Raw genomic sequence first — 26,962 nt, forward strand, 5'->3', positions numbered from 1 at the left:
CAAAGCTGTTGCTAAGAAACATCAGTACTTGCATGAGTCAGAGAGTTTGTCAATATTGAAAATATTTGCCAATGCTGTCATATAGGTGTGTAATTTGTTTTCCAGTATTGTGTTATAGCTTCAAATGTAAATTGTATTAAGGATGAAAATATGCATTTACACCAGTGTGTTCTTCCTTACAGGATAAAAAACTGATTAAGACTCTTTTTGATGTGCTGGCTCACCCAAACAACTACTTTAAGTACACCACTCGGGAGTCCAACGAGATGCTTCCCCGCTCCTTCATACGCCTCATAAGCAGCAAAGTCTCAGCTTTTTTGCGACCATACAAGTAAAGCTCACACAGCCGCCGAAGTACCGGATCGTGATCCCCCCCCTTCACTTTACAGGCCACATCCCGCAACTCTCACAGGACTTAAAACATACATACTAGTGTGTTTACCCTCTTATTTTCCATAGGCTTTGACAATAAACACTATGCAGACCTGAGAAATACTAAAAGTTTGTGTTTTAGTTTTTTTGTCAGTTTCCATTTAGCACAGGCTTGTAATCCCGAGCTCAAGCATTTAGCAGGGATGTAGAATATGTGAGTGGGTTTGGTTTCCGTTGTGTAATGAAGCCACCAAAAATAGAAACGCAAATTTCAGACAGTAGGAGTGGCATGTGTGCGCGGTTAGAGCTTGTTATTGTTTTTGCTTAAATGAGCAGTCCATTTTTAACTCCTACAATTAAGTAGGACTGTAAGGGTTGTGTAACCCTAGTTCCATCTTCAGTGTCTGTGTGCTGTCCTCAAGGAGAAGCAGTTAAAATTCCTGTCACAGCTGCATTCCAGATCATTCAAAGCTTTACTTCATTTGAGCTCTTAGAGCAGTTTCCAATGGTTTTACTGTTAAAACAGTTATGTTTTGTTACGCCTCTCTAAACTGTAGCAGTGTTTTCCAACCTTCAGATCATCTGTTTTTTTCTTTTTTTTAATTCAACTTAAAGCAAATACAAACAGGTAGTTATCATTCCAGGAACATAGTGGACATTTGGGAGATGAACAAATAATTTGAGAGAGCCACAGAAATAAGATAATGTGATGTCTAGTGGAACATGTCTCTGAGAGAGGAATGTCTTTGAAGGACATTGTTTGCTGCTTCTTTTAAAAAGGTCACTTTAATTCTTCATTCTTCATGTTGTCTTGCTGATGTACTCCACACACCAATAGTCTCTAGGTTAAAAACAAGGAAGCTCCACAGCTACAATATTTTAGATCTTACACACAGGCAATGTGACATTATCAACTTACTGTATGTGGACTACCAGTTGTGTTTTTATTTCAATCTTGTAAATAATGAAAATTAGACGAGGGTTGAATTCTTTAATCCTAAATTTCTCAAGCAGGATCCCTAAAATCACTTTCCGCCCCACCCGTCTCAAATCCAAAGACACCCAGTACCCCCTTTCAACACCTCTCTCACATTTTGTTCTGTCCCAATAATGACCGCACTTCCAAAGACCGGCATAAAAAGGCTGGGTCACTGTCTTGTGCATCCTATCCTTTTAGTACAAGTGCAATGAATGAAAACATCTTAATTTTGACACCCTATTGGGACGCACACAGCTTGTGAAATGCGTTTAGGCTGCATTCTTGTCAACTTATTGTATAAAATATTTATCAGTCACTATGGGCAGAAGATGCTTAGGTTTCAACATATAACTGCTCTTATTCAGAGAAAAAAAAATATAGTCTGTCAAGAACTGTAATTTAAAAGTAGTGTGTTAAAAAAAAAAAAAAGCTTTGATTTCAAAATGGCGACCAAAACAGGGTAAAATGATTTAACTTCAGTTCTAATACGTTGCATCTTGTTAGGATCTGCCAAGTTAAAACGAGTTGTTCGACATTTGGGAAATACTCATTTGCTTTCTTACTGAGGAATTACGAGATTGAGCCCACTCTTCTGAACAGTTAGTTTAGCACAAAGACTGGAAACCGCTAGCCTTGCTCTGGCTAAAAGGTAACAAAATCCACATACCAGCATCTCTAAAGTGTTATCTTGTTCATTTAATCCGTAACAATGCAAAAATGTCACCTGGAGTCTCCGCTTGATGCCAAGCAACACAAAGACTCTAGGAAGGACTCTAACAAAGTGAATACATTTCTTAAAATGTAGAGACTATTCCTTCAAAGTCATTGTCACCACCACAGTCAAATTGGAACAGATTACTGAATTATCGCAGATGATCCCAACCTGTACGTTCAAACTTTTATAAATTAATAAACGCTTGGATATGACATTTTTTTTGGAGAGTAAATTTTGTCCCCACTCGTGTAAATAAAGTAAGTGAGATGGTACACGTCATCATACAAACTGTATTTTCAAAGTACCAAAACTTTAGGACGACAAGGGAAGTTGACCACATGGTCAAACTTTGGGGCAATTCTTTGCCACGCCATGAAGAACTCCTATCCGACCCTCTAATACAGTCTCAGATTACATCCATGTAATAGATGCCAACAGGTAGCAGCATCCCAGTGTGCTCACTCTGCCCTCGTGCCCCAAAATTCCCCCTCCCACCCCATCTTTCCTGCAACCGGATACTTTTTATTTTTTATTTTTATTGTTGCCTTTTAATGAGAGTTTGCTATGATGTATCATAGAGTTGATAATTATATTTGCACTTGAATTGTTATTGCTCATGTAAAGAAATGTCTGGATTTTGTATTGTCTTTTTAAATGAATGGAATTGGTGTTCTTATTTTCTTGTAGCTTGTTTGTTCATGAAATGCTCACTCACCGTTTAGTCTATAGAGATAATCCACATGACATTATCAACTGTTTAAAAAAAAAAAAGGAAAAAAAAAAACTATGTACAGAGGTCAATGAAACAAGTTTGTACTTGTTACTGCCCAAAACACTTATTGAAATAAACATACTGTACTTCAGCTTCATTTCAAACATTTTAATGTCTTTATAATGTGTATTCAGCTTCATTTCAAACAATGTCTGTATAAAGAGTATAAAAGTTTTATGAGCAAGTTAGAAAATATAAAATAACTAGTGCATTACTAAAGGTGGTATATAGGACAAATATTTATTGTAGAAAGGAAGACTTGAGACCATTATTTTCATCCTCCAGTGACTGCAGTTTCAGGTTGAATATTGTAGTTTTACATTTCAACTAGCTTACTAGGTCCACCGGTCGTTGCGACGAGCTGAAATAATATTGGGATCACAATTTTAAAGTGTTGTAAACAATATCAAGTAAAGCAAAAACAAAAGAATTGAATACTTACGTGTACATTTGGGGAGGCCAGGGAACCATTGGCCATCACCACCACAGGTAACCGTGCTCGGGCCGTACTTTGTAAAGCCTCGGTTACACTCGATGGATATAGTGTCCCTGTCTTTGTACAGCTTGGCCTGAGCTCCCATCCAGTAGGCATTGGGCACATTTGGAGATGGACATGTTATTTCTGTGAGGAAATAGAAGTCAATTTTTATTCTATCATGTCAAAAAGCAAATAAAAGTTGTATGAAGATTAAAGTGCTGTGTTACTAATAGTATCAAGGACCTTTGCATGTAGGTGCAGGATCACTCCATGTCCCATTCTCTGTGCACGAAATGTGCCTTTGTCCAATAAGGGTTCCCACACGACAATGATAGCGAATCACACTCCTGTATGTGTAAGGTGGCTCCTGAGGGATGATGATCTCAGCATTTGTCCCTCTTGGAGGCTCCGCACACACCACAGCTGGAAGAGATACAGCAGTGTTTGGCACAGCTAAAGAGGAAGGAAAATTAAAGGCCAAGACAAAATTACAGTATGGTTGTTTACTGCACCTTCACAGGCAGGCTCACGTCCATCCCAGCCTTTGCTCATGCAGTTTCTGGTTGCCTGTCCTACAAGATTATACCTGATGAAAAGGATGAATCAAAAGTCTGAGTTTCAGAGAGGAATGCAAAATATTTTAAATGTAAAGAATAGTATGCAAGAAATCAGTGCAGTATAAGGAATTTTCCTTACCCCTCGTCACAGACAGCTGTAGCAGTGTCTCCAAACTCTACTCCAGTATAGATAAACTGTCCGTTTGTAATCTCTCCGGCAGAGCCACAAGACTTTCCTTCGGAGGATAACACGTTTTAAAAGTTTAATGGTCATTATGACAGTAAAAATATTTTAGATCCATATACAGAGCATCAAAGATTACACAATACAGTACATCTGATAGCAGGAATGTCACAAAGACAAATATGCATTATTTTCATCTTTGTAATTAAATAGTATGCCACTTAAATACTATGAATTGTTTTTTAAACACCCAACTTTGACATTACTATATTATGACACCGGTCAGTATAGTAGGTTATAAAGTATAGTAGGTTATACAGTCATAGCAGGTAATGAAGTCATAGTACAGTAGGTTATAGTCTTAGTGAAGTCTGTCATGAAAATCTGAAAAATGGCTAAAAGTCATAGTATAAGTATAGAATGCCATGAAAGTCATTTAGAATGCAAAAAGTCACTTTAGTAAGTCATAAAAGTAATTTTATAATATGAATACAAGTATGTTGAAAAGCCATTAAAGAGTCAAAGTATACTATATTGGAAAGCCATTATAAAGTCATAGTATAGTACGTTGAAAAAAAAAAGTGATAAAGTAAACTATAGTATGCCGAAAATAATTGATAAAGTATAGTTTGTCAAAAAAGAAAAAAAAACACGTGTCGGTGCACCCAGCACCGACACATGCATCATTCCTATTTTGCACCCCACGCACAGCAGACTTTTCCCTCCACAGATGCACGTCGGTAAATTCGGGAATGCATTTGCGCTCCCGGGGGTGGTTCAGAGGAGGAGTGTTCCGGTGCAAACATTCCGTGGTGCCATTTTGAAAAATGTTTTGGATAGATCAGGAGGCACTTTACAGTATAGTCCTCAAAAAGTCGCAGCATTCTTTGTGGCTTGTTGTGTTTTACACAACATTTCCATGAATCATGGATGTGTTGACATAAATGAGGAAATAAGAGGAATTAAGGAGACGTGAGGTTGAACTACGATGGGATTGGACACTCCGGCAGAATCTTGTTGGGAAAAAGCCATAGTATAGTAGGTAGGTTAAAAAAAAAAAAAAAAAAAAAAAAGGACATAGTATAGTCAGACAGTATAGGTGATGTCATAGTATAGCTGCCATAAAAGTCATGTCAAAAAGTCATATAGCAGGCTATAGTGGGTCATTAAAAAGGCTTCCATCTACTGCTATCTCTTTCGCCTAGTTAATGCATGCACATATTCACCGCACATTTTATAAATATCCCTTTATGCGTGGGAAATGATAAGCATAGTTTCAGACAGTTAAAATTGTAATGTAGAAAAACCTTGAGAATAAAGAGACTGACTGATTATAAAAGATCTTACGGTCACATTTCAGCTGCAGTTGTGTCCACTTCCCCTCAATACACGTGCGATATCTGCTGCCGCCTGCTTGAATGTATCCAACTGCACACACGTAATGGACTCTTTCACCAGAAGCGAAAGATGGCCTTTTGATGTACTTGTCAGCGAGGCTGGCCTTGGAGTTGTGGTTTACTGGCACACCGCATCCCCCTGGTGAACAAAGTAACTGGTCATCTTAGAAACAACTGTTACCACCTCCTTTTTTTTAATAAACTGAGGTGGAAGTTTAACATTCTGCCAAAAACCACCCAACTGACTATCCAGTAGAAATTCTAACTCACTTTTTACATCAGGTGAACCAGTTTTAGGCAGGCACTGAGGGGGTTTAGGATGCCACACGCCACCAGGACCACAAGTGACCCGCTGAGCTCCATCCAGCTGGAAACCCTGACTGCAGGTGAAGCTCACGTATTCTCCCACCCAGTATACAGAAACCCCTCCAGCACTGCTCACAGAGTTGGCCACTGCAGGTGGGGTGGAGCAGGTGGTCTCTACCTTGGAGATTTCTGTTAACAGGAGATTTAGTTTCCTTCAGATTGATTTGGCACTTTCTGATGGAAACCTTATCTGCAAGCGGTCCTGCCATGTTGTGCTAGTTGATAGATTTAGCTCTGGACACATACAAAAATCCAAAAACATGACTAATATGACCTTACATTGAACACAATCAAATCTTTTGTCATATAATGGAAAAATACATTTAAAATTAAGGGATTAAAACACCTCCATTGTGCATCACATTCAGACCAGTTACTCATTGTTGGCACACCACCCACTTTAATCTCTTAAGGTGCAGCAACCAGTGTGTAAAGAATATGAATGGATCTCAGATGACGGACCTGTTAAAGATGCTCTATTACTCACCTTCACAGGACGGGAATTCACCGGTCCAGCCAGACTTCTTGCAGATCATGTAGTCGAGTCCTTTCACAGTGTATCTATCAGAAGGAGGATATACTGTATAGTCACTAACTCTGAGGCTTATTCTGTTAAAGTTTTACAGGATTTATTTCAGGTTTCAACTCACCCCGCATTGCATACAGCATAAACTTTCTCCCCGACGAATGAATTGCCTTCATAATAGAACTCTCCATTGAGTAGCTCACCGGCATTGCCACAATATCTCTCTGTCAGAAATAAGGGAGGGAGAGAGAGTAAGGTAAAATGTAATTTACAAGGGGGGAGAGAAACAACCGATGCCTTTGAAAAACAAGCCACGTAAGCTGCTGTGCTGTGCCTATGCGTGCCAAACGCCGCTCGTTTTGGTAGAGGATCTGGGCAAAACCTTCAATCAGATACAATCCAACAGCAAACACCAGAAAGACTAGGAATGTAAATGGTAGCCTAGTACTAGGGATTTTTAAAGATAGTCTCTAAATATTAAGGTTATCCAATAATGGTAACAAGTAGGCCTAGGCTAGTTTAGGTTTAAAGGATCAGTCTCTTCATAGCCTGGGAGGGACACTTACAGGAACAAAAGTCTTTTTTGGGGGCATTTGAGAACTTTATTTTCATAGATGAAGACATGAAATGGGAGAGAGAGGGGGAATGACATGTAGCAAGTGGCCGCAGGTTGGAGTCGAACCCGCGGCCGCTGCGTCGAGGAGTAGCTAGCCTACACCTCTATATATAGCCTATATATAAAATAATTGACCCAGATAGGCCCACTTACTTTCGCATTTTAGGGTCAGTCTGGTCCATTTTCCATCAACACACTGCACAGATGGGCTCCCTCTGGATGGAGCCAAGTCCTCGCCGCAGTCATAATACACCTTCTTCCCGCTGCTGAACGTCAGTTTCTCCGGCGTTCCCCTTAATCTGGTGTTCGGGTACTCCCGTGGAGTCGAACATTCCTTCTGTCCCTGAGCTTTTTTTTTTTTTTTTTTTTTTTTTTTTTTTGGGGGGGGGGGGAGAACACAAGTTGAAAAATAAATAAACAATCACAATCGTCGAAGTGTGGATTTTTCTTTTAATTACCTGAATCAAGTAGGGTTAAGGCAAACGATAAAACCAAAATATTCCACCCGATGTTCCTCATGTTTGTCGTCCGTGCGGCTCCGTAAGTCAAAGAGCAGATCACAAATCAAATGTCACAGGCGGCTTCAGATCAAGCAATTTATAGAGGAGGAGCCGCCAGACCAGCTGATTGAAATAACAAAATCACACACACACACGCACGCAAGCACGCACACACGCACGCACGCACACACGAAAACAAGAATCAGATAAATTGTAGAGAACACACAGGAAACAGACGAAAAAAAACATTTATTGTGAACATTATAGCGACAATCAACCAAACATATATTTCAAACAGACCCTATAGTTGTAATATTGTGATCTGCATGAATAACTTCAAGGGCTAAACCAATTTATTGTTATGCTTAACAAGCCAAAACAAGCACAAGCATACGTTTACATGATCTTCTAAGAATCCATTATAAGCCAGTTAGACTTATAAAGATGAAAGGAAGTATTTTTTAGACTTTTAAAATACATGTTAGATGTTCTATAGGGGAGAGAAAGTCTTAGGAGTTTTAGAAATGTATGAAAATCCAAAAAATGATATGGGAAATGGTAAAATCCTGTGGGACTTTTTGAGACATCACTTGCATGCACTTTTACTAATAATAGCCAAGTAGGCAATAGGAATTCAAGAATGTTGATCATAATGGTTTAGCTAATTTGGCCCTTTATGTCTTAACCCAGTCTAATGAATGTCATGGATTGTAGGTCATTGCACTATTACTGGTAAGTATTTCTAATTTTGTACAACTCATTTAGATCAGTACTAATTATTAGAATATAATTCAACAGCACTCCAATCTACATCCTCCATAAATGACCATACAGTTCAATCAACCCCTCTCTAAAAAACTGTTTCAACAAAAACTGAACATCACAACCTTCTGGCCCCTATTTTTCAATGTCATTGTATATTTGTATTTCCCCTGGTTTGGAACACGTCTGTATGGGACTCTTGACCCGGTCAAAGCGTTTTCAGCCTTGCAATCTCTGATTATTTTAAATTAGGACAGAAAAAATGGTTGGTATTTTTCTGCCGTTGTTGCTGCAGTCACAACAGTGGTTTTGATTTACTGTGACTGTCATTGGACCCCAGAAGTAGTGGTGGAAACAGCTCTTAGATCCCTTACTTAAGACAATACCACAATGTAAAAATAACAATTACAAGTAAAAGTTCAGCATTAGCTTCTATATTAGCAGGGTTTTAAGTATTACAGTGTTGTACACAACTAAGCCTTTTAGAGTGCTAGATTATGGATGCATTACATGGAAGCAATAGAGGAAGCTGAAATGTTGCACTTTATAGTAGACACACTTTATATATACTGACTGTTGCACCCCCAAAAAAAAAGAAAAAATGTAATCACAAATGTGTCAAGTTCTGTTTATTTTATACTTTTTTTCTTATAAAACAACTGACACATTAGTGTACATTCCTTTCTTTTAAATATCTGTGTGGCCTTTTTTTTGTTTGTGTTGTTGAAATTAATCAGAGCTTTTTATCTGAATCTACTCATTTCAGGATCATGTCAGGCGTCAAAGCAACTTGCAGATTAAATTCTCTGAAACACAACCTGACCCTTTCCTTCTCGGTTTCCCTGATGACTCTCTCTAAAAGAGCCTCTCTCTGTGTGCCTGGCTCTTTTAGGGACATGAAGTTTAGTAAACAGGAAGGCTACACACACACACACACACACACACACACACACACACACAAACTTCTTCGCCAAACTAAACAGCTTTCCTGAGGTCACATATTCTTAAAACTCTGGTAAAAAACAGAAGTCAATGTAAAAAACGCATTTAAATTAACTTTATTAAATGGAACGTGCACAGCACAGTGTGCAATAAAACATTAAAGCTATTTTTAAGACATCCAAATATATTGCCAATCATTCAATTCAGGTGAAACCTACTTTTGCTGATTATATTATATAATAATACTGTTGACTACTATTGCCACAACCTTATAGTCCCTTGTAGTCCTTTAAATTAAGGCACTTTTCACAAATATTGATTTATTGCTGATATCAAAATCATGTGAATACTAAACATTTGGTTGCTATGAAGCTGGTACTTAAACAGTATCTTTGTCGTTTCAGGAGTACACAATTTGCTTTTCCTTATGAAGAAACTAAAATGCATTAAAAGTCACCAGCATTTTGAAATATTTGCATCAATTCTTTAGAGTTCAAATGTGATCAGCTTTACATTATCACAGTAGACAGCGCCGTTATTTCAGTAGAAGGCAAAACATACAGGTACTGTAGGCATCATTTAAGAGAAGAACAGAATCATTGTCACAGAGTAAAAAATAGCACAGTAGCTGATGTCCTTTTTGTAGGGCTAGACAAAACATTTCATTACTTTTCACAGCTTGTGTCTGCCCACTGCAAGGTTAACATGCTTTAAATTACATTTCAAAATCAAATTATTACTACATCTTGTCAAAACCACCCATGGAAGGATGCACATTACCTGGGAATGTTTAAATAGGTAACTTAAAGAAAAAATCGGAGAGAAAAAAACGAAGCTGTACATGGCTTCCTTTAAGAGAGGCACTCTTTTACACTTAAACTAAAGGTAGTAACTTGCATTGAGATATACAATTCACAATCAACATGTTCTATATCTAGCGCAGCATAATATGACTGTAGACTACAGTATGTGGAGTGTGCTAGGATCTAATGGACGGGTTTTAAGAGTCTCTACTTACTAAAAAAAACCCACATTACTATAAATCTAGATATGAAGGCTTTTATGGAAGGCTTTTGAGTTCATGTATGTATGCATGTATGTGTGTACGTATGTATGTGCACACACTCAATAACACACATAACCTATTCAACAAAAAAACAAAGAATAAACACATATAGGGTTACACAGATAAGGTGTGTAATACATTGGTTAAGAATGTAATGGCTGAAGCAGCTGGGGATTATACTGCTAGTCCTCAGAACTGGTGATACATCCATGTGGAGAAAAGCCTGGGATAGATGGCAAAACAAAGGTGTGAGATATTTAAGGTCAGGAGTACAGATGTTCCACATGATAGACGAGAGGAAAAGGCTGAAAATACCTCTCTCTCTGCTTCTTTAACTCCGAACACATTCGTCTGCGTCTGCTGCACTGAAACAGTTTACAGAGTCCTGAAGGGTACAAAGGACGGGGAGACGGCATTAAGAAAAACACCAAATCAACAGAGGAATGAGGCGTTTGTTTTGACTGGCGCTGACTGAACTTAGGGAGTGTAACAAAGAAACTTACTAGCTCCATAATTTTCCCATTTTGTAGGTCTTGGCACACATATACTTATTTATCTACAGCCTTCAGACAGTTTCCTAATTATTTATGAAATTTTCCAATATTGGTACTGATACCTGGGCTTTGGGTATCGGCCGATGCAGAGTACCAATCTGATACCAGTGTTAAATTAATAAATGTTATGCCTCACTGTATGGAAGTGACTGGGATCATTCTTTTATGTGTAAGGCAACATCAGGCTTTACTTAAACACTGCTTATAAGAGAACTCCAGGGATTTTGTCCATTCTTTGATAGGATAATTATCCTAACATTAGCTTTGTAAAAAACATATCTACCGTGGCTGGGTTGCTCAGTGGTAGAGCAGGCGCACGTATACTGAGACGTTTATGCCTCGACGCAGAGGTCCAGGGTTCGAATCCGACCTGTGACGATTTCCTGCATGTCTTTCCCCTCTCTCTCACCTAGCTGTCCTGTCAAATTAAAGGTGGAAAAGCCCCCAAAAAGTATATCTATCATTTTCTGAATTGCTATTCATTATTAAAATAATAAATTGTGAACCAGCAACTTGGTAAAGAAATCTTAATTAGACCCTTAATATATGCAACCCAACATTTCAGGTGGGAAGTTGTTGAACTCTCTATTCAAAATGAATCCCCCAATTCATGCAGCACTGGCTCACAAATGGTTATGAAGACTCAATGGTGAGATGCAAACCCATGGGCTAAAGCCCAACTGAAAATCTGGAATATGTTGAAAGAGGAGTATATGTAAACTGGACCCTGGTTTCCACCCTAATAAAATGTATTATAGATTTAAATGTGGAGATCAAAAGGAATAACACCATTTTATTTGCTTACAGAAAAGGGTACGGTCTGATGAGTATTTATTAAAGATTATTTTTTGGGGCATTTCTGCCTTTATTTTGACAGGACAGCTAGGTGAGAAAGGGGGGGAGAGAGAGAGAGGGGGGAAGACATGCAGGAAATCATCACAGGTGGACTATGTGGGTAAAGCCCTTACGGCCCGACTTCGTTGAGATATTGAATAAATGAGTAATGTTTTACTTTTCAAAAAGGACCCTGGGAAAATGACTGAGTTTGAAGAGTTTGATTTTGTTTTCTCTGTTAATGGTATGGTTTATAATATTTACTATTCTTAAATCCCTCCCAGATCTTACCACCCTTTGTTTTATGTACAACCCCAAAATCAGAAAAAGTTGGGACAGTATGGAAAACAAATAAAAAAAAGAAAGTAGTGATTTCGAAATGTACTTTGACTTGTATTTCATTGCAGACAATACAACAGCACATAATTTAATGTGTTCCTCATGATTTTTATCTTCTGTTCTTGCAACAGTAAAGCATTTACCACTTTGTAATGTTGCCATTCCTTTTCACAACACTTAAAAGACGTTTAGGGACTGAAGACACCAAGTGATGAAGTGTTTGAGGTGTAATTTTGTCCCATTCTTGCTGCAAACAAGTCTTAAGGTGGGCAACAGTACGGGGTCGTTGTTGTCGCACTTTGCGCTTCACATTCTCTATTGGAGACAGGTCGGGACTGCAGGCAGGCCAGTCAAGTACCCGTATCCTCTTCCTCCGCAGCCAGGACTTTGTAATGTGTGCAGAATATGGTTTTGCATTATCTTGTTGAAATATGCATGGACGTCCCTGGAAAAGAGGTCTTCTTGAAGGCAGCATATTGTGCTCCAAAATCTCTATGTACTTTTCAGCATTAATGGTGCCATCACAGAAGTGCAAGTTACCTTTGCCAAGGGCACTGACACAACCACATACCATGACAGACCCTGGCTTTTGGACTTGTTGCTGGTAACAGTCTGGATGATCCTTTTCTTCTTTGGTCCAGCGCACACGGCGTCCATTTCTCCCAAAAAATACCTGAAATACTGATTCATCTGACCACAGTACACGTTTCCACTGTGTGATGGTCCATCCCAGATGCTTCCGAGCCCAGAGAAGTCGACGGCGCTTCTGGACACTGTTAACATAGGGCTTCCTTTTGGCACAGTACAGTTTTAACTGGCATTTGAGGATGGAACTACGTATTGTGGTACTTGACAAAGGTTTGCCAAAGTAGTCCTGAGCCCATGTGGTGATATTGCTTATAGATGAATGACGATTCTTGATGCAGTGCCGCCTGAGGGATCGGAGATCACGGTTGTTCAGCTTAGGCTTGCGTCCTTGTCCTTTACGCACTGAAATTCCTCCACATTCCTTGAATCTTTTAATTATGTTATGCACTGTTGAAGGTGAAATAAGCAAATGTCTTCCTATCTTTCTTTGAGGAACATTGTTTTTAAACATTTCAATAATTTTCTCACGTATTTGTTGGCAAACGGGCGATCCTCGGCCCATCTTTGCTCCTAAAGGACTAGACCTTTCTTGGATGCTGCTTTTGTACCAAATCATAATTACAATCACCTGTTGACATCACCTGTTTCAAATCACATCATTATTTAACCAATTTACCTGATTACTAGTCCTAAATTGCTCCTGTCCCAACCTTTTTTAGAATGTGTTGCAGGTCTGAATGACAGGAAAGGATGTATATTTACAAATGAAATTAGGTTGACCAGACAAAACATGAAATATTTTGTGTTCACATTGTCTGCAATAAAATACAAGTCAAAGTACATTTAGAAATCATAAATTTCTTTTTTTATTTGTGTTTTCCATACTGTCCCAACTTTTTCTGATTTGGGGTTGTAAACACTCTGCACACTACACCTTAGCTCTCCCAAACTGTATTAAGCTCCTGTCGTCTTTAGGTTTGAAAAAGAAAAATGGACAGCAGAATCAAAAATGACAGATATTGCTTTGATGTAAGTTTTGTTATTTACACTGCTATGCTTAAAAAAGAAAAGAAAATAACAAATTGATCTAAACTTTTCAACTACACACTTATATACTACACAAAATTCCAGTATATAACGTATATATTATATAAACATACAATAGAAGCTATTTGAGTCGGTATATTAGTATCGGATCGTTACATCCATAATTACAACATCTTTAAACCTCTAATATATACAGTAATACTCACTACACTGACCTTGCTTTGTAGCAGCTCTGCGCCCTCAGACACCTCCGAGAACTGCATGCTGGGTAAAGCGGGGGCCTGGGACATGCGTGCCTGTGGAGGGTTGCCCATGCTGTAAAGACGAGGTCGTTTAATCTGGTCTTGGCTGGACAACGGAGTGAAGCTGTTCCGTCGGAGGAAAGCTGGCGGCACAGCATCTGTGCTGACTTTATTCTGGTCAGTGAAGAACAGACAGAGAAGGTGGGCTGATTAACACATGCTTGTTATTATGTGTTTTTTTTAAGATTATTTTTCGGCCTTTATTTGAGGACAGATGAAGACATTAAAGGGGAGAGAGAGGGGGAATGACCTGCAGCAAAGGGCTGCAGGTCGGATTCAAACTGCTGCGCCGAGGAGTAAACCTCTATATAGGGGCGCCCGCTCTACCAACTGAGCTATCTGGGCGCCCATGCTTTTTATTATGTTTGACTAATCAAACTTCTCCTACTGAAGGTCTGAAAACACTGTGTCCCGTTTAAGGTGAGTGGGCACAGAAAGAAAAACAACCGCTGAGACAAAAAGTCCTACATATAAAAGCCATTGTTATGTTGGTCTCAGCCGACAGGATTTATCTCACCCCATTTTATGGTTTCTCCATAAATGTGTGTATGTGTTGACACCCACTCTGTCTAGGACTTTTGGTTTAAACACTGAATGTGTCATTTGGATTCCCTGACTAAACACAGACTTTCTGTACGGCATTTCAAGTCGGCTCACTAACTGTAACAACAGAGTACAAAAATGTAATTTCCCCTTGGGGGATCAATAAAGTAGGTCTTCTTCTTCTTCTTCTTCTTCTTCTTCTAATGAACATTCAGTCACTCGACGAAGATGAAGTTCACTGTTGGGGAATGGAGTTTGAAAATTCCAGGGGCTAGATGTAAAAAATATGCATATGCACACAAACCATGCATACTAGGGCTGGGCAATATATCGATATTATATCGATATCATGATATTACACTAGATATCGTCTAAGATTTTGGATATCGTAATATCGTTATATGACATGAGTGTTGTCTTTTCCTGGTTTTAAAGGCTTTTAAACTTACCAGACTGTTCTAGCTGTTCTATTATTTGCCTTTTCCCCACTTAGACATTATATCTACAACACTGATGATTATTTATCTTAAATCTAAGTGTGAAGATATTTTGTTAAAGCACCAATTGTCAACCCTAGAATATCGCCGCAATATCGATATCAAGGTATTTGGTCAAGAATATCGTGATATCGGATTTTCTCCGTATCGCCCAGCCCTAATGCATACAGTACAGTATGCCACTTTCCACACACACACTGGTATTTGTAAAAACAGATCTTGTGTTGAAAATCCTTCAGTCAATGCTAACTAATGGTTCCTAGAGAGAGCCAAGGGGGATATGATGAGGTGAATATGGATTCTAAGGCCTGCACACTGGCTGTGTGGCTGAGCGTGTCAACTGCGTGGCGTGTCTGTTTTTATTTCGGCTCTCATGTTAACAGGTTAGAGCTTGCACACTGCCTGCGTGACACGCACGTCTCAGGTGCGGCTCGAGCCGCGGCGAATACGCGCGCATGCTAGAAATAGGACCGCCGCCTATTTTTCACGCGACATGCAAGCGCGTTGGAAGCGTTTCCAGGCAAAATAGAATACGAAAAGATGTTTATATGTCATTTTGTCAAGAATACATATTAATAAATGACATGTTGATGTTAGAAAGTCTCTAGGTTTTGACATAAAACATGAAAAAAATAATAATAATTATCGATTTTCAAATATTGCACCTGTCAATACAGAACGAAATATTCTGTAGCTTATTTTGCCGTCAATACTGCCAACGTTGTCTTTGCTGTAATCAAATCAGTATATATTTATGTTTAACATGAAGTATACTACTGCTTGAGTGCAGTAAATCAATGGGAAAGATACATGTGTACAGACAAGGCTAGCAGCAGCAGCGCCGCGTCAGACACGTTTCTGGTGAGCAAAGACATAGAAAACGCCACGCAGCTGCCACGCTCACGCCACGCTCACGCCACGCTCACGCCACGCTCACGCCACGCTCACGCCACGCAGCCAGTGTGTAGCCAGCCTAATAATAAAGCAGTGTTCATTTTACAATTATCTTTATTTACATTGGAGGCATTATTTCATTTCCCTGTTTTTATGTTGTTTTTTTTTCATCTTATTCTGCAACTGTGAGGGCAGTGCTCCTGTAGCTTTGGGGTTGAGACACTGACCATGAACCTCAACGTCCCTGGTTCGAATCCGGTGGAGACCTTCTTTGCATCTCTCCCTTTCTATAACAAAATGCATAAAAATAGCCAAAAACACTTTCAAAATAATCATCCTTCATTGTGAGGCACAAGTCTCTTTCTATATGAGCACTATGGACCGATGGAGAGGAGAGGGGTATTGATAAGAAATTCAATCTAGGTATTGTTTTTTTTTTGTGGAAAATACTCTTATTCACTTTCTTGCCAAATCTTGTAGAGGATCGATTAATCTTATATCTGTCTGTTAAATACAAAACTAGAGCCGGCAGCCTGTTAGCTAAGCTTAGAGCATAAAGACTGGAAACAGGGGGAAACCGCTAACCGAGCTGTGTCTGGACTTTGGAGAGAAAACTGTATATCTAGCTCCTGAAAGCAGAATAAGAAACAGAAGTGTGCAATTTGAGTTTGAATTCTTAAATATAGCTGTGGTTTAGAGTTGTTTTTCCAGTCATCAGCGTAGGAGGGGTGACTGATCCTACAGGCTGCATGCACTGGGGCCATGCCCTACACTAAACTCTTGGTTGACAGTGACAACTTCACAAAAAGTCACAGCATGTTTGTGACAGAAAATAATAAATAGGTCACAAGCTTACCAATGGTCTGTCCCTGTGAGTGTTGACAGCCTCCACCTTCAGGTCAAACAGGTCCACTTTACAACCTAAAACAGAGAGACAAGAGAAAAAAATACGTCACAACCCAACAAATAAAGACATTTATTGACTTATGGGCAGCGAAGTGACTTACCATAAGCCACAGGAGTGAGTTTTAGGACAGTGTGCAGGGGACACTTCAAGTAGGGTAGATCATCTGTGCAAACAAAAAAACAAACTTAAGACTTTCTGTGCTATTTCTATATCCAGTCATTTGTGTTTTTCTCAAATGTTTGGGACCACCACTACTGCACCAACACTGTTTGGTTTCTGCAGTCATCAAACTGTGGTTGAGACTTTAAACAGATGCCGCAGACGTGACCACTTTCTCTGCTGACTGACAAAATCCTCCATCTGCCCAGGCCTAATGATGGATTTGAGCAGTATTTTCCACTCTAACCACCCAGTTATTAGTCAGGTTTGTTATTTTTCACTTTGTTCCCATTTCCACACATTTATACATATGCTTTATTTAATCCATCGTACCATCATTTTCCATAGACTGAAATATCAACCCTGAACTATCAACCCTATAACTTAACTAGACATTACACAGTTCTCCAAAGGCAAAGAAGATATGTTAGTATTTACGATCCACCCGGAATTTCTGTCACTGAATGCTATAGCATTTGCTTCATTGTTAGCTTATTCTTCATTAGGTGGAAGGCTACCTGCCCTACTTCTTTTACACAATGGATCAAGGAGATTGTGATGGGTCTTCAAATTGAGAAACTGAGATTCACCTTGAATTGCCTTGTTGCTGGAATGTGCTATATACTGTAGATGAACTTGCCTTTAAGTGGATCACATAAAAAAACAGAACAAAATCTGGTTTTCCTTTATTGAATATGAGTAGAATCTGTCCTTTGCATATTTTTAGCGCCATGATGTTATTGTTTGATAAAAATTTTAATGCATAAGGATACTGTTTGTTATATTTTAATTATATTTTTTTTGCCTTGATCCTTGAATCTTTGAGGTACACTCCCATACCTAAATATTTATGATATAAAAGGGTCCACTGCAATATGACAGGCTTGTTTTGTCATTAAAATATATGAATGGACTTTTTTTACTTTCAACATGGGGAGTCTGCAATAGTCTATCTGTTTGCATTGCTTCTTCCCCTCATCTGGTCATGTGTAGCTCATGTCGCTCAAGTCACAACTGTGAAGTTCAAAGTTTGATTAATCTGTAAATAAGACTCTTTGTAGTCTGTAATAATTCTTTGTTTGGGTCGAGCCAAATGCTCTGGGTGACATTTGCATATATTGCATTTGAAAGTTTCGAACTTTGGCACCCTCTTGTGGTGGCATTGAAAAAGACACTGTGTCAGACTACAATTCATGGTTTCTAAAATAAATAATTGTTTTCTTTTCTATCCTCTGTCCAATTTGGCCAAATTATTTATAGCAATGATTTTGCTCCGTCACATAATGTTCATCCTATTCACTGTAACTAACCACTGGTAAATCGCTACTGCAGTTAGAGATCTAATTGCTGAAAGGGTCTGCTTTGGCCTGGAGCTTAGGGCACCACCTGGTAGGTGATCCAACACCCACTAACATCAGATGAAGCCTACCAAATTACAACCAACCAGTTTGATTAGCATAAAAAGCACCAAGGTTTGTGTGACTATTTTGCAACAGCCGGGTGTTACTGTACTGTATATGTTAGTTAAAGTGCTCTTATTATGCTTTTTGGCTTTTTCCCTTTCCTTTATTGTGTTTTTATATATATATATATATATATATATATATATATATATATATATATATATATATATATATATATATATATATATCTTTGTTTTGTGTGTAATAGGTTTACAAAGTGAAAAAGCCCAAAGTACACCCCAAAGGGACTTACCATCTCCAACAGAAAACACTGTTCACAAACAGACAGCTCTATTGTAGTCCAGCCTTTACTTTGTGACGAACATGCATCACTTTGTAACACACGTTATAATGCTCGTTATAATTCAGGTACAACCTCTAAATACAATTATGAACCTTAAAATGACCATAATATAAGCACTTTAGGATTTCCACATTGGTTGTGTCTTGTGCAGTTATGCCATTTTTTTTTTTTTTTTTTTTTTTTTTTTTACAAAATACTAACACCTCTCAGTCTCATGGTCACAAAGTGCCTACATGTTGTAGTGCTGTAGTGTTCTTCACACCAACAAAACAAAGTCCTTTTACCTGTTTTGTTCATCGTGAAGTACCACTCAAACATTGAAGCTACACTTTGCCAATTTCTTTTTTTCTGTCTTTTGTCTGCTGACTGGAGTGGAGCATTTTGTATTTAAGTTAGCTTTGTATCATACATGCAGATGCTTTACTGTCTCATTAAGGTTTTGATACATCGGTCTTTCATATGGTTTTTGAATATCTCTCCACTGTGTCTTCAACAGCCTCTGCAAAAACATTCAGTTTAATTTGATACTGACTCAGGGGAACAAAATGGCCTTCAATTACTTCACTAAGCTCTTTAGTTTAAGCATTGTTACAGAAGTTTCACTTATGTGAAATTATCATATGAGTTTTAGATAAATGGTAAAAAAAAAAAAAAAAAAAAAAGGCATGTATCACGTTTCTGTTTGTGTATGTAACCTGCGCTTTTGTCGAGGAAATAGGCGAGCAAGCAGCGCATGACGGCCTGATGACAGATGACCAGCACGTTGCCCTGTCGCTCCAGCTCCATGATGACCGGCTCCAGTCGCTGAACCAGGTCCTGGTAGGACTAGAGCCAAAGGTACATGCAATCAGATTTGGTTTTGTTTGATTTAGCAGAAGATTGTTTTATAAAAAAATAAAACAGCAACGCAATGGCCAAAAGCATAACAGACCCTAATCTAGCAGGTACAATAAAAAGAGAAAGCGAAGGCTTTTACCTCTCCTCCAGGGTAGCGGTAATGGTACTTGTCCTGGCCCCTCATGGCAAACTCCTCTGGGTATGTTTCCTCAATCATTTCATAGGACATTTCTTCACATACTCCCTGAAACACAAAGTAATATAAACACTCAAAACACAGGCCCTCACAGTGTGTGTCTGTCTCTTCAGATATACGTCGGAGGACGTACAGCATCTATTTCATTAAGGATCTTCCACTGCTCGTAGGGAACTCCCAGCTCCTCTGCCGTCTGAATGGTGCGTCTCAGCTGGCTCGTCCAAACTTTCAGGTCTGACAGACGGTGCTCTTCCACAAAACCCTTCAGTGCTGCTGAAAACTGACAAAGACAACACATAAAAGAAACGTTTACGCTGTAGAATTGACACTTGAACAAAAAACGGAAGTTACACCGTGTGCACAGTAATTCTTCCCATAATGGCCTCTGAAATCGGTTGATTTGTAGCAGCAGGATTTCATTTGCGCCAACTAACTGGATTCATGCTAGAAAATGTGTAAACAATGTGTTATTGTTACTACAACGTGTTATCAAATGAGTGCATTCCCCAAAATGTCAAACACTTCCTTTAAGACGTCTGGAGATGCTGCCATCTTTATTGAGTTTACAAATGTAAGAGTGAGATTAATTTGTTGGAGCACCTGTTTCCCTCGCTCTGACAGTTCAGAGTCTCCCCCGATGCGTCCCTCCACATTGTAATGGCTCTCTCCGTGCCGACAGAGGTAGATGGAGTGGGAGTGTACGTGGATGTTCATGAGGTAGTACACTATTTTACTTTGGATGTAGTCCTGCACCCTGTTGACCAAGAAACGACGGCCGACGTTGATGACCTGGATGAAGGACAGGTTGCTGTGAGTCGGAGCGAAAAGAGGACAACGCAAAGTGAGTCAATACAAACAGTAACTGAAGACATTGACGAGTGACTCAAGGCTAGGGAAGGCATATCTTGTACTTTTGGGGTAGTCTAAATATCCTGATATTTCTGCTTCCACACGCTTCTGTGTCATCATTACCAGCGTCAAGGTTCAAGAAGATCAACAAATATCCCTTGTCTCTTCAAACAAAGATCAACAAAATGAAGTATGTGTGACTATTCCCAGTTAGGTTAATAACACAAATATTATCAGTTCATTTATAAAGAAATCAAACAAATCATAGACTCAGTAGTTTTTCTGGAATCGCATGAGCTAAATTTCGGACTAACATTTACTACTACTTTTGGATTTACCGTATATCAGCTACACCAATCAAAACCCACCCATTAAATAGCAGAGAACCGGAACTGTGTGGAAAATCAGCTGTTTCCTGCTGTTCCCTACCAACACAAAGCCCATCATCTACAAGGCCAACACCAGGAGAGTATTTAGGACATTTAGCCCTAAATGACTTGTAATGTGTTGAGAAGTATTAATCAATTTCAAGGCAAAAAGTAAAGAAAAGCAACTGGTAGCGTGACAAAATGATTTCTTACTTGTCGTGTTCGTCCGGATCCAAAGGTTGGTATGTCACTTTATAACATTCTATTCTCTTCAGAAAGTCCTCCATGACACTTTCTCTGTCCCTCTCAGGGTAATCTGGGCTGGACACCTTCACATCCTTTGTGAAAGAGACATTTGTAGAGATGATTCACCATGAAATTTCACAATTCAAGGACAAACCTGTGCTCATAATTAAACTTGAAAGCGTAACAGCATCATTTACCAGGATATTTGTAGCGATGACATCTGGATCGTCACATATTGATTCAACAAAAAACACCTAACAAAAGACGTCAATCATTAGAAATTCAGAAATCGTGTGAAAATTAGAGCCCGACCGATATATTGGCGGGCCAATATTAGGCATTTTCCAAACTATCACTATCGGCATTTATAATGGCCGATAAACAAATATTTAAAAAATAAAATAAAACGGACGGTTTGTCCATCGATATATCGGATTTTTAAATCACCAAATATTTGTATCGATATCGGCCTTAAGAATCCTTTATCGGTCGGGCTCTAGTAAAAATATACTGGGCTCAAATAATTCATTCATCAATGTCATGCTGACCTTGTATGAATTATCCTTTGCAAAATTAAGGATGAGTTCCCTCCTCTCTCTGGTGGTGTTGGTGGCATCAAAAACCTGACAGACAACACAAGACCAAATCAAATTAATATTATTAATATCTATTAACAGCGTTAACAGATGCACTGTTCAGTGTTTTTGTGTGCTTACAGCGATCTGGCCTGCCTCCTCATCAAGATAGGCCTTGACATCCTCCAGTGCCACCAGAGCAAACTGTCTGTGGAAACATAATGAGAAAATTGATCAGGAAATAAACTAGCTTATAAATGTATCTTAAAAGACATAATGTGCTGTAATAATTGTAGCCCCATTTGTTCAACAAACACCATGCAGTCAACAGAGGCATTTGCATGGAAAAGTGATCAGGTGATTTTATTGGGTGTAGTAATCACGACCCTGTAACATATGCAGAGGGACGAATGGGGGAAAGGAGTCAATCTACTACACCAAAGGAGGTCAACACAAAAAGAAACTCTCTTACTTTCTAATTTGCATTGCTTCTTTATTGTCATGTCTGAAGAAGTCATATGACTTGTATGACTGCACTGCTTCTCTCCTATAAACGCCAAGGTTAAATACTGTAAGGAAACCAGGAGAGAGAGAGAGAGAAAGAGAGAGAGAGAGAGAGTTAGAGAAAGACATGCAAAGCAGTAAAAACGATCACTGTGTCGAGGCCTTCGTCTCAACTGAGTCTGCCAAACCAGTTCTCCTGCGTTCCATTTGGGTGAAAACATAAGCTTACAACTACAAACAGAGCCAGCTCACAGGAAGTGGTGACATAAATATAACTATAAATTAACACAGCATTGCCTTAATCACAAGATTTTCAGTAAGATAATACCTCTGGATACCTATGATTAGAGTCTTCATAAAGGATTTATTATAGTGCCACCCTAAATTTAAGCTACCTGCAGAGGCATATCTGCACTGAATACATACAGTGTCCCCTCCAAAAATAACAATACTTTCATTTTACAGTCACTGTGATATTTCACAGAGACACTGTGTTTTTATTTTTTTTATTGGTTGCATTTCCCATGGATAGATCAAGCGTTCATGCATAAAACTAAAAACATGTATTGGTTCTGTACTGACCCTTAGTTGGCACTCCAATCCAGTTGAGGTAGCGTGTCAGCTTCTTGGACATGTAGGTTTTGCCTCTAGCGGGCAACCCAATCATCACTATCACAGTTGGAGAATTGGTCATGTAGGAGGCCCAAGCTGCAGTTTTCACACACACACACACACACACACACACACACACACACACACACACACACACACACACACACACACACACACACACACACACACACACACACACACACACACACACACACACACACACACACACACACACACACGTTAGTTATTAAGCATACAACAATATTTTATGATCTACATCCCCTTCACAAACTGTTAAGTGTTTAACAATTACTCTCACTTTCTTTTATAGTTTTTTTTGATTGTGCAAAACTCGAACCACAGTCTGCTCTACCAACAGTCAGCTGAGCTAAACAGTTCACATCACCTGCAAAACTCATTCATTTTCTTTTCTTTTTATTTTATACCAATAAACAAGGTACACAAGAATGAATGAAAATCCTCAGTTTGCTTACCTACACTATGTAAATAGATTTACATTTTTATTTTGTCTGTAGTAATTTACGTAATTACTGGAAATGTTAAAAACGGTAAAAGGTACGTAATAGTTCAGAAGATTTTTATCAACACATTGGATGTCTTCTCTTGCCGTGAACCTGCATTATCTAGACGGTAAATACAAAGGACTGGGGTGTTCCCATTGCAAGTCCATTACTTTGTGAAAAACAGTAAGTGCGCAGTTTTACTATAGCAAAGGAAGTATTTTTTAATTTTTTGTTATAACTGTGTATGTAATCTCAGACAATTTATCTGGACATATTGGTATCTTCATATTGGAAAATTGTTTCCGAGCTTTCCCTACATACATACATACATACATACATACATACATACATACATACATACATACATATATACATATATACATACATACATACATATATATATATATATATATATATATATATATATATATATATATATATATATATATATATATATATACATATATATATATACACATACATATATATATATATACACATATATATATATATATATGTATGTATATCAGCTGTGTTTATAATGCACCAGGGTGAAAGCCATTCTGTTTTGAATGTGTGGTTAACAGTTTTGACAGCAGTGTGTTAGCATTCAAACAAAGTGCTGTAAATCTACAGTGTTGTGCAGGTTGTGGTTAAAGCCATGGGATAAGTGTGTAGAGTTTTGAAAACTGTGTTCAAGCAATGAAAAACAAACTAGAGTTTGGTCCACAAGTACTGCTGCTGTGCAGACTGTAGTTAGAGTTTTGCACTTGTGTCTCCAGTTGTGCCCACTGTCGTTTAGCAATCGGGAAAAAAACTGTAAACTTGCCCCTAAAATGTCATGGGTGTAATAATAGGGCAGATATGCATACTGTATACACACACACGTACAGTATTTACTGACAGCAAGGAGAGGGAGGGTTGTGAAATAATCCAATGTCACCCCCAGCAGTGTTCATTTCCTCATACCATCATCATCTCACGACTGTGGTTTAAGGTTTCCTAAAGACCTGCTGCTTAGCAACCCAGTTTAGTAACCCAGTGTAACCTTGTTGGCTGGGACATGAAATGTGTTTTCAGTGTGCTCAAAAGACTATCCAAGCTCAGGGGAAACAAATCTATCAAAACAAAGACGTGGCGAGACAAGACTTGACTCGAGATTCTACGTACAGATATCTGCAACAGGAATGGTATTGCATTCAACACATATTGATGGAATCATTTCACCTTCCTGATGAAAGATTCCTCAAAGTCTGACTGTGAAATTAAAACAAAGCCGAGCTCTATGACATTTTTACCGGCGGACTCTAATGTTGACCTTTCTCATTGCAGTATTACTGTGCTTCAAAGGGTGCAGTGTGTGTTGAAGTACCTGCTTTACAAATACACCCACACACTGTATACATATACTAATAATGGCAGAAGGAGGTGCGTCAAAGTTGACATTTAACAAATCAGTGCCTGCTGGAACCTTATCACTTTTCTTTACTCGTGGCCAACAGAGCAGGAAATGTAATCAAGTGAACAAGTTTATAATTCACAGCACATTGTTACTGCATTATATTAAATACTTTAATAGTTAAGGAGTACACAATTACTATAGAACAGGTTAGTGCCTCAGATAATGAGTCAACATTTCACCTTAAGGGCACAGGAAAAACCAAACTCACAGCACTTCTTCTCATTGACCCTGAGGTCCGTCCTTCTGGCCTCGGCTGAGCCGTCTGAGGCAGCCGCAGGTCTCTGCTGCCTGGCAGCCATGCCACGTCTGTCTGATCCGGGTCCTGCTTTCCTGTCTCGGCTGGTCTGGGGACGGCGAGCTATGGTCACTGGCAAGATGAGGTCAGCATCTCTGTTGAGGACAAGACTTTGCTGTATCATGTCACAATACTGAGTGGTGATACATCAAATGCCAACTGATCCAGTGTAAGGTGTTAATTCTGTCATGTATTTTAGGATGCTGAAAACGTACAGGGATTACATAATGAACTCGCCAGTGCTTGAATCATTAGTCAGTTATTAAATTAAGTTAGTTGATCAGACAATACAAGGTCATCTCTTCATCTGTGAACAATTGCTTGCTCACTTGTTTTAGGGCTGCAACTATCAACAACTCTCATTTCCTGTTGCTTATTTTGTAGCTTAGCTAACTGTTGGCTGTTTGATCTATAAAATGTCAGAAAATAGTGGGGAAAAGTCCTTTTATACATGTCATGCATGGGAAATGCCCATCATAGGCAGGTTCACATGTCTTGTTATTTTGTCTAACCAAATGTACAAAACCAAAAATTCAGTTTAACATCATATAGGACTTAGAAATCCAGCAAACACCTACAATGGAGAAGCTTGAACCAGTGAATTATAGGCATAATTTGCAATCGTTGTAGGTTGTAGCTAACTTGCGGAAATCTGTCAGTGTTGTAACGGTAACGGTATGACACTGTAGTTTTAGCGCCTTAACTCATTAACGTTACTGATTTCCAAATATGCCGTCCCTCCCCTCCTGCCCCTATACTATCAAAGGCACAATGAGAGATTTTTGGTTAGGGTACAAACCACAAATACCAAGCTATAAGTTGTATCACTGTGTCATCCTGTCACATACACAGCAGAGCTGTCTGGTAACGTAAACTCTTAGCATGCTAAGTGAATCACTTCTGCTTTAACGTAAAGTGTCGTTTAAAATAAAATAAATCAAGCAAAGCGGGGGATTAAAACCCTAAATGTATAAACTTACCACAAATCAGCAGGTGCCGGGTAATACTCGCTATATTTTATTTGTTACAATGCTGCCATCAGTTGGCTTCATGGATGTATATATTACATAAGACAAGATATGGTTGGCTTTGACTTTCACCGACTCCTTCTTCCCGGATGTTTAAGCTCCTCCTTGACCATAGACAGGATGCAAAATAACGAATCCCACTATGGCCACGCCAAGACCCGCCCTACGAAGCAGCTTGATTGGTTGGGTTTAGGCATTTCACCTCGAGTGGTTAAGGTTAGGGTTAGGGGATTGGTCAGGGGATAGGACCTGTACATGTAAGCATGGACGCCTGGCCAATAGTAGTGTGTGAACGCTATTGAAGGGCGGGTCTTGGCGTGGCCATAGTGGGATTCGTAATATCGCAGAGAGGATGGCAAATTTGGGTGTCCTAAGGCATGACCCGCCCTACTCTGTCTCTGATTGGCTAATACTCGTTGACTTCGTTGGTTGGATTGGTTAGGTTTAGGCATGAGTAATCAGATTGGTTAGGGTTAGGTAAGAATACCAGGCTAAACCAATCAGAGGCAGAGTAAGGCAGAGTAGGGCGGGGCATGTCTTCGCCATTGTCACTGTCCCATCTGCACTCGCATTCGACTCACTGGACTCGCACTTCTGTCTGTGGACTCATACTGTCTATCATAGACATATCTATTATCTAATCCATAGCTACACTCTATATTATGCCTATGCTGTCTATGCTCACATGGGGCAGCCAGTGACAGCCATCACTGCTGTCAACCTAGCAGCATCCGGTTGAGCTTTCCAAATTAAAATCTTGTAAAGCCAGCATCTCTCCGGAATACTTTGGATCTTTTGATTAA

The 26,962-nt window shown here is 39.1% G+C and overlaps 3 protein-coding genes across 5 annotated transcripts in view; 1 reads left to right on the forward strand and 2 right to left on the reverse strand.

Moving 5' to 3' along the window:
• Positions 1–2,944, forward strand: part of scube3 (signal peptide, CUB domain, EGF-like 3) — a 79,654-nt gene extending 76,710 nt beyond the window's left edge. For both annotated transcript variants that reach the window (XM_028581901.1, XM_028581902.1), the window contains one exon: positions 183–2,944. In XM_028581901.1, the coding sequence (XP_028437702.1) occupies positions 183–335 (153 nt within the window). In that variant the 3' untranslated portion in view covers positions 336–2,944. The remainder of the gene's footprint in view (positions 1–182) is intronic.
• si:ch73-217n20.1 (complement receptor type 1) lies at positions 2,932–7,541 on the reverse strand. Its single transcript, XM_028581903.1, has 11 exons — positions 7,421–7,541; positions 7,116–7,310; positions 6,471–6,570; positions 6,308–6,381; positions 5,725–5,949; positions 5,405–5,593; positions 4,013–4,109; positions 3,829–3,902; positions 3,560–3,739; positions 3,281–3,460; positions 2,932–3,199 (listed from the first exon to the last, which is right to left on the reverse strand). Exons 1-11 carry the CDS (start codon positions 7,479–7,481, stop codon positions 3,174–3,176), a joined length of 1,401 nt encoding a protein of 466 aa, XP_028437704.1. The 5' UTR covers positions 7,482–7,541; the 3' UTR covers positions 2,932–3,173.
• A 2,055-nt stretch (positions 7,542–9,596) lies between these two features.
• Positions 9,597–26,242, reverse strand: LOC114559018 (6-phosphofructo-2-kinase/fructose-2,6-bisphosphatase 2). Of its 2 annotated transcripts, XM_028583405.1 has the most exons (18): positions 26,112–26,242; positions 25,045–25,226; positions 22,821–22,946; positions 22,207–22,303; positions 21,876–21,942; positions 21,708–21,782; positions 21,357–21,413; positions 21,127–21,251; positions 20,297–20,504; positions 19,830–19,976; positions 19,640–19,744; positions 19,359–19,488; positions 16,838–16,900; positions 16,687–16,751; positions 16,058–16,117; positions 13,810–14,010; positions 10,548–10,617; positions 9,597–10,455 (listed from the first exon to the last, which is right to left on the reverse strand). In XM_028583405.1, exons 2-17 carry the CDS (start codon positions 25,133–25,135, stop codon positions 10,564–10,566), a joined length of 1,671 nt encoding a protein of 556 aa, XP_028439206.1. In that variant the 5' UTR covers positions 25,136–25,226; positions 26,112–26,242; the 3' UTR covers positions 9,597–10,455; positions 10,548–10,563. The 2 variants fall into 2 exon arrangements, with proteins under 2 accessions (XP_028439206.1, XP_028439207.1); XM_028583406.1 differs by lacking the exon at positions 16,058–16,117.
• Positions 26,243–26,962: the final 720 nt, after the last annotated feature.

This window comes from Perca flavescens, chromosome 7, assembly GCF_004354835.1.
Source record: "Perca flavescens isolate YP-PL-M2 chromosome 7, PFLA_1.0, whole genome shotgun sequence".
Classification (NCBI taxonomy): domain Eukaryota; kingdom Metazoa; phylum Chordata; class Actinopteri; order Perciformes; family Percidae; genus Perca; species Perca flavescens.